Here is a 15112-nt window from a genome sequence, read left to right on the forward strand (position 1 = left end):
CTATACCATCATAAACTAAAAGTATTTGTATAGAAAACTTTTCATTTTAGTCCTGGTAAAAGTTTGCCATATTTACTAATCTCATAAATGCCATCTTTCTGACAGTGTTTATTTTTCGTGTTTTGTACTGGTTCGTTTGACAACAAACTGATCTGAATGGATATTCCTAGCACTGTAACCATGTGATGATTAACAGCCAGTAAATTAGCAAGCTTTGGCAATATGTTGACAAATGTGTGGTAAGATCCAGTGTGCGATAACATCTAGAGGCTGAACTGCATGCATAGCTGAGGGTGGTATAGCTCCACAGCCAAATAAGGCTTATCTGTCTGTCCAATGGGAGTGGTTAGTCTTGTCCCTCCCAAATGTAGACAGCTGACACTTTGACATCCTGCCCCACCTAAGGACTAACCCAAAGGACACACACACAGCCCCCCACCCTGTACACAAATGTGCCCCTCCCAGTCCCTGAGGCTGCTAAGCCACATATCTGTGGCACTAAAGGGATGAATAAGCTTATAAATGTTTCTGACCTAGTATCAGTTGCCAAGGTTTTTCTTTTATCACCCTGTTTTTCTGGCTGAATTATTAATGCTTCTTTAACACACACAAACACAGGGCCCCTTACAACCAGTTGAACCACTTTTGATAGATTGCTGCCACGTACAGAGCTATACACATGCAGCAGAGACAAGGTGTTTTGTTGTTGTGAAGTTTTGTTAGAAATCCCATTAAGTGTTATAATGTGTACGTCTATAAATAGTACATAAAATATGCTTCCTCTGATGGAGGGGCCTACTTTTGTCGCATATCAGGTTTTGATCACCTTTCACGTATTGCCATACACACTGACCCGCAGGTGCTTTCTACGCATGCGCGTTTAAAAACTCTTTAAATACCCCAAGTCATCTGCCATAATAAACATTCCGCTGTCAGCCAAACACACGGCTGTGCTGAAGTAGTCACTGCCACATAGGCTACAGGCCGTTGGAGACACAGCATATTGAACTTGTAATGACATTATTTATTAGCCACCATCGAGAACCTGCCTGAGTAATAACGAATTTGACCCGCAGTCGTTAAGGCTGTGCAGGGTGAAGTCGGGGGAGACGGACAGGAAGAAAAAAAACAAAGATGGCTGTGTAACCAGAGAGACGAGTCCCAGCAGAACTGTCTCTACCCTCGGCTTTAATCATCGACAGGTCCAGTGGGTCCTCTGCGGACAGTCAGTCGGTATCGGAGCAGGGAGGGTAGATGAGGAGCCGAGCTGGGCCACCGGTGTACATCGTTGTAATCTGCTGTCAGGGCGAATAACGGCGTCGAGAGCAACAACAGCTGAGAGCCGAGCTGAGTTGTTTTTGTTCTGCAGAGGGAGAGGACTGCTGTGTTTTTGTCAACGTAGCTAGCCGCATAGTCTGCTAGTCTCACTGTAAGTCAACACAACTAGTCTAATTAAGTTGTTATTATGCACATGATCTCGTTATAACACATTGGCTTGTTACATTTTAAGTGGCGGGTGGCATTGATAATAATAATAAGTTAGTCTGCATTCCTCTCTGACAGCCTGCTGCCGGAGCGTTAGCCTAGCCGACGTTAGCTAGCTGTCAGCTGACCGTTAGCCTGACAGGTTGTACGCTAGCACTGAGCTAACCTGCTAATATTTCAGGCTCAGCGGCAGGTACACCTCAGAAATATCTAGACAGCCGTCGTCATGTCTTCACTGGAAGAGAGAGACGGTGTGGCCGCCCCTGGCTCCTCCTCGGCCGGCATGGGGGTCGGGGCCGTGGGGGCAGCGGTTGAGGCTGTCGCCGGGGTCGCAGCCATGCAGGAGGAGGTCGGGATCCGGAGAGAAGGGCCCGAGCCTGACCCAGACGAGCCACCCAAGAAGAGGGTGAGAGTGCCCGATGGAGAGTCAGGAAAGCTGGAGGAGAGGCTGTACTCAGTGCTGTGCTGCACCGTGTGCATAGACTTGCCCAAGGCGTCTGTATATCAGGTAAACACGGTGTCAATCACAAACCTACGGTCCCTCACAATAATCCTAAAAAAAAACACTGTCAAACAGCAAGCAAGCTGGACCTCATACTAGAGACACCCCAAAGTGTGCTAACTGCTGATCCCCAACCTGTTGAATGTGTTGGCCAGCTCCGTTTTTACTGATACTAGATACAACACAGGCCCCAGTGCTGCAAGCTGAGCCATGAGAGCAGACACACCCAGGCCCAGGGCCTGCCAGACACACCCAGGGCCAGCTGTATGACATTATACTATGAATTATCCCCAAATAACCCTCAGCAAAGCCACATCCCCAACCACCACATAAAACTCAAACATCCAGCACTTAACCAAAACTTTAATTTTATTCAACCTTTGCCCTTTGACCGACCCAAACATTCTCCATGACCTCAAAGTGCTCTCTTCAATGTCAAGTGAACACAGTGGTAATAAATAATTGTTTAGTTCGTCCTAAACATTTACGTGGCATTCACACATTAAAACAGTCATTTACCATTTGTTAACAATACTGTGTTAACACAAGATGACATTCTCTCCTTACAATATTCTGCCCTTAAAATGTGTTGATTAAGAGAAGCACAACAAGTAGTCCACATATCTTACATATATCCCTATTTTATTTCACATAGAAAAGTATACAACTCCAGTTATATCCGCTCTACAGAAATACTTCTGTTCCTTCTGCTTTTCTGCTACTCAAATGATTTTAGCGGCTTTAAGCAATCCTGTTTTATGACTTAAATTAAGAAAGACTAGCATTAACCGAACAAATTATGCGTTTTGATTGAAATATAAATAAAATGTCCAAGATTAGTATCCCGTTTCTTCAAAAATACTTAACCAAAATATAATATTCAAGATGTCCCAATTAATACTGTTTAAATGAATCCTAGTTGTAAACAAAATATAGGTTTACATTTAAGTAACAAGAGAAAGTTTAGATTGCACTACTATAAACATTTTCCCTCCGTCTCTTCCCACTTAGGATCCAGATTAATGAATATAATAATTGTTTAACTTTCCTTAAACACTTAGTTTGATTGTGCCCTCGTCTTTTTTCCCCACCACAGTGTTCCAATGGACACCTGATGTGTGCAGGCTGTTTCATCCACCTTCTGGCCGATTCTCGTCTCAAGGAGGAACAGGCCACGTGTCCCAACTGCAGGTACTTCGAGCGGGATGGGAGGAAGCCGGATAACTCATTTTCAAACCACATACAATATGTACAAATCCCAGAAGTGTGTCACAATGAGAAAAAAAAGTGTACCTTCAATTTTAAGAAAATGTCTAAACTATTGCATGACTGGTGCTAATATCCGCCCTGATGCAGGTGGAAAGTTATTTTTAAATATTTACTCAATCTAGATTTCATCAAAAAAAATCAACTTCAATCAGAAGAGTCAAGACAGCAAACACAGCTCAAAAGTGCCTAGTTTCTGGCTGTCAATATCTGCTAGCATGAGGTTTGTATTAAGTGGAGGAAGGATCAAAATGCCCTGTTTTTACAGTGACCTACCTGTATCAGGTAGGGGCCAAAGCAGGCCAGGGACAGTTGAGGCGATATTTGTTGTAAAGTTCACCAAAGTTGAACTCTACTCAAAGCCCCTTTGCTCTCATGGAATGGAATTGAACTGAGGAAGGGGAGCACAGGTGTGACTGTGCCTTTAAGCCCCAAAGAAAGGGCGTGGTCACACCCTGATTGGCCAGGAGGGGCAATACATCAAGCTGCTGTCAATTCTTAATCAGCAGCTTGTCCCCACACCCTGTGCAACAGGTGTTCTGAATTACCCTCCAATCAACTCAGGGGGACGTGACATTCAGCTTAACACAAGTTGGGGGGGGGGGGAAGGGAAATGAGAAGTACTATAGAATAAGGGACTGTTAAATAATTAAATTAATGATACTAGATCATTTTGTATGGTTTAAATATTACATTTTGGTTATAAGCATTCTCATATGTTCCCATACTGCTGTTTGAAAACAGTTATACTGTACACAGACACTAAGTAGAGAATAACTACTTTTCTGGCCAAATAATGTAGACAATATATATAATTTTATCCAATAATACATGATCCAAAAACCTGATTTGTTTGTCTCGAAGTTCTCAGTCAGGGAGTATGTGATGTTAGCTAATACCAACTGGAGTTGAAAAAAACCCATATTTAATTGAGCTAATGCAAGGTAAGAATGATGTCAAACAGCAGAACAACATTATTACAGTAATGACTGTAAGATGCCTTCAAAAGCTAGTTAAATTCATTAAGTTCTCAGAATCAAAATGCATTGCATACTCTTACATTCATCATCACTACTGCATGGTCACAGGAAGAGATAACTTGTTTTGGTTTTGCACGTTGACAGTAATTTCACACATCTGCAGTATGATGAAATAACCACCAACTGTTGCCAAAGCATAACGTAACTAGCAATTCATCACTGTGCATTGTTCAAGAACTTGTACAAACATTCTTTACATACCACAAATGTTATACTGTACTGAGGGGTGACATGTGGCTTCCTGTGTGTGTGTGTGTGTGTGTAGGTGTGAGATCAGCAAGAACCTGTGCTGCAGGAACCTGGCCGTGGAGAAGGCTGTCAGCGAGCTGCCGACAGAGTGCGCCTACTGCACAAAACAGTTCCCCCGCTCCAGCCTAGAGAGACACCAGAAAGAGGATTGCCAAGACAGGTATACAGCACACACACACACTCACACACACACACACTCACCTTTTCCCCACACAGGCTCTAATACATCTTGGAGAAGTTGTGGTTCGCAAATTGGTAACTATACCCACATATTTTGGACATGCCCTAAATTAGAAACATTTTGGGAAGAGATGTCAAGACCCTTAAGGAAAGGTTCGGCCAAAATTTCAAAAATAGCTCCAAAGATGGCACTGAGGGGGTGATACTGAGAGACATTGAAGGAAGAGTTGAGATAGTTATTTCTCCATTAAAACAAATATTGCTAACAGCAGTCATTAAATGAACCACAAAACAAATGAATAACAGACTTCTAAAACATATATATTTATAAAAATGCTCGGCCATTACTTGGTTTATAAAATCTATATTGTCCTACACATTCTGATATAAATCACAAATGTACCTTTTTCCTTTTATCTTAACTAGCTACACCCACATACCCCCCCCCCCTCTTTTATCGAGCTTGAATTCATATTCCAAGCTGGAGTGAAGGTATTTAAAAAAAAAATAAGATGCTGAAAGTTAAAGAAAAGGGAAACATTAAAATAAAAGCTGAGTGCATACCACCACACAAAATTGCCAGTAGAGTGTGTGTGTGTGTGTGTGTGTGTGTGTGTGTGTGTGTGTGTGTGTGTGTGTGTGTGTGTGTGTGTGTGTGTGTGTGTGTGTGTGTGTGTGTGTGTGTGTGTGTGTGTGTGTGTGTGTGTGTGTGTGTGTGTGTGTGTGTGTGTGTGTGTGTGTGTGTGTGTGTGTGTGTGTGTGTGTGTGTGTGTGCTTGGATTTTTTCTTGCCGGTCAAATGTCCGGACAGAATATATTTTACCGGACAAATTTGAAACTTACCGGTCATGTTTCAATAATAATAATATGAATTGTGTAGCAGAGTTTCCGTTAGCAGGTAATTACCGGACTATGACCGGATATGCTGATGTTTAAAACTCAGTTAATGGGAGTTATTTTTATATTGCTTCAGTTTATAATCGTAACAGATCGAAAAATTCAGATTCATTTTTCAATAAATGATTCAACAAACAACATAATTATTACATTCAAACAAACTGCTTGTCGTAGATGAAGTACATTATTCAAAAGTTTACATTAACTTTGAATAATAACACGGGAGAAACGGATCCTCTCTTTTCCCCTCTCCCTCCCCCTCTCTCTCTCTCTCTCTCCTGACAGCCCGTCAGTAACTCATGCAGCTCGCTAAACAGAGGGCGGAGCTTCAGGTGATTATGCAGAGCTGCGTGCCTCCGTCAGACTCCGCAACTGATCTGATCTCTCTCTCGCGTCCGGTTATACTTCACTCGCGTTTATGTCCATATCGATCTGATCCAGCTCTCCTGATCAGCCTTTATAGCACCGATCAAACTATTAAGAGTGAATATCGGCCGATAATGACCGGCGGCCGATCGATCGGAGCATCCCTAATTATTACCGGACATTTTGACCGGCAGGTTTTGAATTTACCGGTTTTGAATACATTTTACCAGAGCTAAAAACCGGTAATTACCGGCTAACGGAAACCCTGGTGTGTGTGTGTGTGTGTGTGTGTGTGTGTGTGTGTGTGTGTGTGTGTGTGTGTGTGTGTGTGTGTGTGTGTGTGTGTGTGTGTGTGTGTGTGTGTGTGTGTGTGTGTGTGTGTGTGTGTGTGTGTGTGTGTGTGTGTGTGTGTGTGTGTGTGTGTGTGTGTGTGTGTGTGTGTGTGTGTGTGGTATCACATCACACAGAGTTAATTTGGGGAAGATGGCGGAGCATGTGACCAGCTGCTAACTCTGAGGAAGGAAAGCAGCTGATGTGATCCACTGCGTGTGTGTTTGCTTATGAGTTTGTGTGACGTTCAGGCTGGTTGAGCTATAATGCATGAAATCCTATGGGCTTGTTGCTATAGCAACAGGTGACCCTGCTCAGGACAGCTGTGCCTGTGCTAATGTTGCCACGACAACGTCCAAGGCAGTCACCAGGTTTCTGCTCGGGTCAGACGGAAAAATGTGAGGCGAGGATCCGACTGCTTCCTTATTACAGATGACGCTGTTCTCCTTTATTAATGCCACTGTTACTTTTCATTTAGGGATGCTTTTCATTCAACCTTTAGTTACACTCATACGATCATTTATTTAATAACAAAAAGAAGGAAAGTGTAATGAAAAAAGTATGTATATGTATTACAAAGCAGCCAATAGCATTCTCAAATAATAAAATACATTACAATTTCCAAACAAGGAAAATGATGTGTAAAATAAATTGGGATGAATAAGATGTCAAATAAATAACATTTTTACTTTATTTTTTTGTTTATTAGACAGGGATAGTGCACAATAATACATCTTCCTACTGAGTTAGCCATTGTTGTACCTGTAGTCCCTGCACAGATGTTATAAAGTCACAGTGAAAACTAATTTCTAAATCAGTCATTGTCATGTAGTGATAAAAGGTATTTTTAAGTTATTTCTCAAAGTAGTGAGTCCAAACTACTAAACCTCTTAAAGCTACTTGGTTATATGTATGAGACAAAAGTTGCAGGTAACAGGAAGTGAGTTACGTAAGTGTGGTTTTAGTTATTCTTGGTTCACTTCAGAGGCTAACCATTACTGTACACATTATTATTACCTCACTTTTAAACTGAGTACGTAACAGGTATTCATTAAGAATGAAAGGATGTAATTGATATCAATCGAAGAGTTTCTTTCTTGAGGTTGGCTCTCTGCACAAATGTATTATTTGTCCAGTACAATTAGCCTCAGTTCAACACCTAAGTTAATAGCCTCCTTTCGGTATTATTATACCTTCCACTCACTGCGGGGTAAGGACATGTATTTGTCAAAAAGCTCCTCTGTAAATATCTTTCTAATATTTAATATAAAATATACAAAGTTTGTCTTTTAACTCACCCTCACCATTATTATTCCCCAGGGTGACGCAGTGTAAATACAAGAGGATCGGCTGCCCCTGGAAGGGTCCGTTCCAAGAGCTGCCGGCCCACGAGAGCGAGTGCTCCCACCCCACCAAGACTGGGACGGAGCTGATGGGCATTCTGGGAGATATGGACCAGAGCCACCGCAGAGACATGCAGCTCTACAACAGCATCTTCGGCCTGCTCTGCTACGAGAAGATCGGCTTTACAGGTACTTTCAAGAATTAAAAGGGAAATTATGATAGTGTGGGGAAAAATCTTAATGGTCACCTATCCACTTGTTCATGTCTTTTACACATCAACATGTGTCCCCCCCTCTGTGTAAAGAGATTCTGAAAGTTTCAGGAACAAAGATTTACTCACTTTTTGTCCTGATCCATTTATATAAAAACCTGTCTGAAAATGAGCTGATCAGGTTTTGGCCACTTTGTGATGTCATAACGATTTTTTGGCTTGTGTAACATTAGCCAATAACCACTGAATCTCCTCCTAGAGCACCATTGTGTTCTTTTTAACCAAATATCTCACAGAGGGGAGTGGCTCCTTATTTTCATCTAAAGTAAAAGACAGAGAATCAGCACTTTTAAAACAGAGCTGAAACAGAGGGGATTATGGGATGCTACAATGAACCTTTAAAGGGTAACTTTTTAATGCACATTTTTGTATGTTTTTGTATTGACCAATAGGCGCTTTCACACCGGAGTACTTTTCCCAGGAATAGTTCCGATGGTTCCTGGGATTTTGCGTTCACACCAAAAAGATCTGGAACTAGAACTTTTTTTCGGGAACCTTTTCACCCCTTTTTAGTCCCTGCTAGAGAGCAGGTACTTTCCTGGGAGAAAAAGGTTCCAATTTCTGATTGGCTGGGCGAATTGCAAACCACGCCCCGTAAAACTCCGAAAAGTTTTGTGAAGCCGCCATTTTATTTACTCGCATTAGCATTATCAGCATTAGCATTAGCCCAGCGCACCAATGGAGAGGGACTAACTTATGGCAACACAAAAAAAAACATGGGAGCGGTGGAGTGATGAGGAGGTGTCTGCGTTCTGCCGATTTACTCGAAAGGCTGGGAGTCCCAGCAGCTTCTACCGAAGCCAGTCCCCAACTCCGGGGACTTCCGGCCGGGGACTTCGGGTGACAGTATACGCCGTGAGGTTGTTTGCGGCTGTCATTACCCGATCCGCATCCCTACCCGATCTGCATTGCGCGAGATGGTCCGCCATATTTGACAACTACATACGGCAACTCAAATAGGACACTTGACACAGTGGCGTTTGGCAAAGCAGAAAAAGAAAACAAAAAAAACTCGACAATATTAATCTGAACGAGAGAGATGAGTTATTGTTATTACAACGTGACTTCACTATTATTTAACAACTCCTTTTATTGGGTTAAGTACATTGTCAGAATAAGTGAGAAATGGATGTAGCTTCTGTTAGACAGCTATCATACTGAAGAAATATTGACTGTGAATGTATGCAATATGTATGGCATTCATAATTTATATCTAATTACATTAACTGTGAATATCCTTCATTTTATTTCAAATAAAATAAAATAACAAAATATTTTTGTATAGATATTTGAGACGTTTATGACTCGCGCATGCACGATGCAAATCGGGCAGCCGTCTAGACGTCAAATGTCCTATTTGAGTTGCCGTATGGAGTTGCCCAATATGGCGGACCATCTCGCACATGCGCAGTGCGGATCGGGTAGGGATGCGGATCGGGTAGTGACAGCGGCCTGCCAGTAAACCCAAAGCAGAAGAAGAAGTGACGTCAGCGGCTTCATTTGCCTAATCCTCCCTCAGGGACTTATTCCGGTGTGAACGCGATTTACTAGATAGTTCCAGGAAATAAAAGTTCCAGGAAATAAAAGTTCCGGGAACTATTCCTGGGAAAAGTACTTGGTGTGAAAGCGCCTAATGAGGGCAGAACAATATAAATTGGTCGAGTATTGAGCTAGATCACTGCATGCGCACAAAGGACTGCAATGTTATCCTTAAATCCACTACAGTTATGTTGGGGTTGAATGTGGTTCAGGTTGGAAAATACAGAAGTTACCCTTTAAGAACATCCTTTCCTCACATTAGATAAACTGGTTGCTCTGCTCCATCCAGAGGTGCAGTTCAGGCCGTACCGCACGGACGACTTCATCACCCGCCTGTACTACGAGACGCCGCGCTTCACCGTGCTCAACCAGACGTGGGTGCTGAAAGCCCGTGTTAACGACTCCGAGCGCAACCCCAACCTGTCGTGCAAACGCACCCTCTCCTTCCAGCTGATCCTCAAAAGCAAGGTACGCACACTAACGTCTGTCCGTGTTTATTTTTAAAGTTCGTTAGCGTACTTATTTTCAGAGCGAGGTGTTAAGAACATGACCTGGAAGTGTTAGACAAGTGAGAAGCACTTTTTTTGCTGCCATCTAAGTTGCTATTTTCTGATTAGAATTGAATATGAATAGCATTTGAATTTAGCACATCTGCTTTGGTGTGATTGGGTAAAAGACTATAGTTATATCTTCCTGCTCTATCAACTGAGTGTGATTTTTGTTATCGTTCTCTCATTCATGTCCATTTCATTTGTAAAGCCCCAAATAAAAAATGAGGTTACAACCCTTATGTTTCACCCTCAATTTAAATCAAGCAACCCTTTAATTTGACATAAGGAAGTTAAGTGCCTTTAGTCCTGGACAGTAGCATCTACTTGAGTGTAATGACTCGAATAAATCCTGAGAGGAGTTTGTGTCGAGTTTAACAGCTGACAATTGAGTTGTAATAAAACATATAGACCACTGCACTGAGCTTTTAAAAGTATCAAATCAAAATGGTAAAACAAAGAAAAAGTCCCCTTTGAGTGGAAATACTTCTCTAAATGAATACAATTGAGTGAATGTATTGTGTACTCGATATACCAATACCATATATAGGGTCTAATGGAATAAAATAAGGAAGTGATGACATTTTGGACGGACGTAAATGATGTGTATGTGCCAGAAATATTAGTTTTTATTTAAGATTTACAGGATTCTTATCAAAAGTATTTATATATTTAAAAAGAAAATGGGTGCATAGCTAGGCAGCAAATGTTATGGCTGATACAATAACGTGTGTGTGTGTTTGTGTGTGTGTGTGTGTGTGTGTGTGTGTGTGTGTGTGTGTGTGTGTGTGTGTGGTGTGTGTGTGTGTGTGTGTGTGTGTGTGTGTGTGTGTGTGTGTGTGTGTGTGTGTGTGTGTGTGTGTGGTGTGTGTGTGTGTGTGTGTGTGTGTGTGTGTGTGTGTGTGTGTGTGTGTGTGTGTGTGTGTGTGTGTGTGTGTGTGTGTGTGTGTGTGCGTGTAGGTGAACTCTGCCCTGGAGTGCTCCTTCCTGCTGCTGAAGGGTCCGTACGACGACGTGCGGATCAAGCCGGTCATCCACCACCACTCCTTCTGCAACGACGCCAACGAGACCGAGTACGTCCCGCTGCCCATCTCCGACTCGGTGGAGTGCAACAAACTGCTGGCCGCCAAAAACATCAACCTGCGCCTGTTCATCTTCCAAGTCCAAAAATAAAGAGTGAAGGAGGAAGAGGAGGGGGAAGAGGAGGGGGATGAAGATGACAAGGACGAAAGAGAAGAAGAAGAAGAAGGGTGAAGGAGGGCGAGGGGCTGATGAAGATTAAAGAGGGACACCACTGAACCACTGATACCTCTTAACACTTACACACACTCTCACACACTCACGCAGGGTACACACACACACACACACACACACACACACACACACACACACACACCACTAATTACACTTACCTCCTTTTACAAGATAGTGAGACCCCTTGCGCGAGGGGCAGCTGTGAGTCGCTGTGGAGACGGGTGGGCATTGTTATGGGATGGAGGGGTGAAACCTCCGAAAGGCCCAGGCGGGGGTGATGGGGTGAGGGAGGCGGCTCTGGTGTGTACCTGTGGGGGTCTCTGAGGTCAGGTGATGTTTGACCTTTCACCCCTGACACCTGCAGCCAAAGGTAGCACACACACCAAACAAAGTGTGGTGTATTTGTTGCGTGTGTGTGTGTGTGTGTGGAAGTGTGTGTGTGTGAGGGAGAGAAAGGGGAGAAAGAGAGTAAAGTGACGGACCCTTGAGTGTGGCCCCAAACTCTCTGATTGATGTTGAAATGTCCCAAAGACGTGATAATGTGAAAATAGAGCGACTGACTCTACGGAGCAGTTCTTTGGACATGTGAATGAATGAGTGTGTGTGTGTGTGTGTGTGTGTGTGTGTGTGTGTTTTCCCTTCCCTCCTACACTTAATGCCTGAGTCTTTTCAACGATGTCTTTCTGTTTTGAAAAAAGGGTGTCCATTTTGCGTCGCAAGCTTTGCCAGAACAGGAGAAAGACTGTGTTCCCCCCGATGAGCCCCTTTCCCCTTCAAACACAGGAGAGACGGCTGCGTTCATGTTTTAGTTCTTCGACTTCTTTCTCCATCTGTGGTTATATATATATAACCTCCAACACTAATATCCCTTTTTATTTCTCTGCATATTTAAATACCTGTGAACTTTTTATTTTTTATTTTGGGTTTTAGCGTGTGACTGACTGCCTTTGTGTGCGTGCGTGCGTGCGTGCGTGCGTGCGTGTGTGTGTAAACGGATCACAACTGTTGTTCTTGTGAAATTGTCCCGATATGAAATCAATCCCTGAGGACAGGACTGAGTTACAAACAGACTTCAGGTCCGATGTGTGTCAGCTGCTTTTTGGTAATATGATTAACAGCAAATGTATTTGGATCCTGTGTAACTACTTTATTTTGATCTTTATAATTTTATTTTATATCATACTTTTATTTAACAGTTTATTTAGTTCCAATATGATCTTGATTTAAAGGCGGTAGTTAGATACATATTTATAGATTAACCAGGGTGATATATTAGCCATTTCTATTGCAGTTATATTGGTATTAGCGTATATGTTGGACAATTTGAAAAATGAAATTCAAAAGCTAGTTTGAGGTAATCTAGAAACAATCATCTATCTATAGTTTTAACACCAGAAAGTACATTTATTTATTTTATAAAGGGCCGTAAGAAAATTAAATGGTTATGTTATGTTTTAATCAAGAAAAAAATGCTGTTTCCTACATCAGTAAAATCTCCACCAATTTTTCCAATCACTTTGTCATTTCCTGTCAGTAGCGGAGAAAGACTGATTTTATTTGAGTGTATGAGCGTTGATCATCTTCAAGGTGTCAGTAGAAAAACAACACCATCTTCAGTCAAATGTGTGATTATCATGTTTTAGCAGTTTTCCTCCATCAAAATACTACAAAGTAACTGATACACAGAGAACCAGAGCCAGGTTGTTTTCCAGAATGAGACCGGTTGGACTTTTAGTGTCTTTGAGCAAATATAAAAGGAAGATGCCCTCGATAGTGTGAGATCGATGTGTGCACTGCGTGTGACGGATGAACTCTGCGGAGTCAGAAACCAGACTGGGAGCTTCTTCATCTGCTCCGAGCTTCACGGGGAGATTTCTCTGGAAGATCAGACTCTGAGTGGTGATGGATGATGTGTGTGTGTGAGTGTGTGTGTGGGGACGGGGGCGACAGGGGGAGTTTTACCTTACCACAGTGACATATTAGTGTTAGACTTACTTGAACGAGAACGAGAAGATGTTTCTTAAGTAGACTGTAAAGCGGATAGATCTCTCTCCTCTCTACTTCCTGTATTTCTGTGTTTTAATGCTTCGTCTCTATGCCAGTGGACTCACTCATCTCACTATGGCTGTACATGTGCCTTTTATTAAAGATCATGGAACCTGCACGGCTGATTTCTTTGTGTGTGTTTGAATGTAGGAAGGACAGAAATAGAGCTGGCTTTCTGAAAACCGTTGTATAAATATTGCATTCAGTACCGCAGTAATGAAATCTAAATTTAATTTTAAAGCCGTGTGCGGATGATGGATATGTTTCATTGAATTTGTTGGGGGGGGGGGGGGGGGGGGATATGAATAATTTTCTCAGCAAAATGAATTACCCAGCAGCATCTGAACAATAACACACATTGGCTGATCTGTTATTGCTTGTAGGACAATTTTTACAGGAGAAGCTGGAAGAGTTAAAACAGAGAGCATTTTATAATGTGATTATTCAGTATACGTGTGGAGAGTAATTTAGTTTGGTATTGATCTGTATGTTTGAACAGTTTTCACCTGTCAGCAGGAAAATCACAGGTGTGTGTAATTAAATTAATGACGGCTGAATTCCCCTTTTAATAGAGCCATCGTTAATGTGATTAGTAACACCTGGGCTTTGCTAACGAGTCACAAAGTAATAACTTACTTAATTTCCCTATAGGTAGAAATAAAATCTAAATAATTAGTTGTAAGTCTATCAAAATGTAATTAATTGGCAAGCATAGCAGTGAATTGCCCAGGCCGAATTTAACTAATTTCCGTTTTAAATGTTGAAATATTATACATGATTGCTAGATATGCTAGTGTTAGAAAGACTTGTGTTGTGTAACGTGAGGAGTGCACTGAGAGTCTCTGAGCAGCAGGGGGTGCTCATGCCTCGGAGTGAGACTCCTTCAGATGAACATGGTAACTGACAATGTTGTTTAAGTAATTTGCATCAATTTTCCACATTGACTTGTTTTTATTAGAGTGAAAACGTCAATATTATTGCTCGACTGTACGAAGAATCCCATCGTGTGAGCATTATAGTGATTAGTAACACGATTCCTAAAGACTAAATGCCCTTAATGTTCAAACATGTTAATGGTAAATCTTCCTCTTGCTCATTAGTTATTCAGACATTAAGGCAATTACCTTCATCTCCTATTTATGAACTCAGTAGCAGGTCAACAACGCATATCTCTGCTTTCCCTCAGTGCACACATCATTTTGATTATCATGTGATACTAACAGTAGATAAAGGCTTTAAATTAAAGGTCCCCTATTATACTGTTTTTCATCAATATATTATAGGTCTCAGATATATACAAAACATGTCTCTGAAGTGTTTGGCTCCTAATACAGATCATTGCAGCATCCCATAATCCCCTCTGTTTCAGCCCTGTTTCAAAAGTGCTGATTCTGGGTCTGTTACATTAGATGAAAATAAGGAGCCACTCCCCACGCCCCTCTGAGAGATATTTGGTTAAAAAGAACACAATGTGCTCTCGGAGGAAATGCAGGTGATAAGGTGGGGGGGGGGGGGTTACCTTGGTTGGTTATTGGCTAATGGTTACACAAGCCAAAAAACCATTATGACATCACAAAGTGGCCAAAATCTGATCAGCTCATTTTCAGACAGGTTTTTATATAAATGGATCAGGACAAAAAGAGAGCAAATATGTTTTCCTGAAACTTTCAGCATCTCTTTACACAGAGGGGACACATGGTTATGTAGAAAAGACATGAGAAAGTGGATTTTGCATAATAGGTGACCTTTAATATTTGGCCTTTGCTAGAAATTAACATTAAACTTGTCACCTAAGA

At 41.8% G+C, this 15112-nt stretch overlaps 1 protein-coding gene across 2 annotated transcripts; it reads left to right on the plus strand.

Moving 5' to 3' along the window:
• Positions 1 to 924: 924 nt before the first annotated feature.
• On the plus strand, positions 925 to 13434 carry cyhr1 (cysteine/histidine-rich 1). 2 transcript variants are annotated; one of them, XM_034124806.1, is made up of 7 exons: positions 925 to 1429; positions 1667 to 1993; positions 3084 to 3178; positions 4559 to 4702; positions 7635 to 7846; positions 9731 to 9936; positions 10977 to 13434. In XM_034124806.1, exons 2-7 carry the CDS (start codon positions 1712 to 1714, stop codon positions 11187 to 11189), a joined length of 1152 nt encoding a protein of 383 aa, XP_033980697.1. In that variant the 5' UTR covers positions 925 to 1429; positions 1667 to 1711; the 3' UTR covers positions 11190 to 13434. The 2 variants fall into 2 exon arrangements, with proteins under 2 accessions (XP_033980697.1, XP_033980698.1); XM_034124807.1 differs by having other exon boundaries at positions 925 to 1993; positions 9758 to 9936.
• The last annotated feature ends 1678 nt before the right edge of the window (positions 13435 to 15112 follow it).

Source organism: Trematomus bernacchii, unplaced genomic scaffold (assembly GCF_902827165.1).
Source record: "Trematomus bernacchii unplaced genomic scaffold, fTreBer1.1, whole genome shotgun sequence".
NCBI classification, from domain to species: Eukaryota; Metazoa; Chordata; class Actinopteri; order Perciformes; family Nototheniidae; genus Trematomus; species Trematomus bernacchii.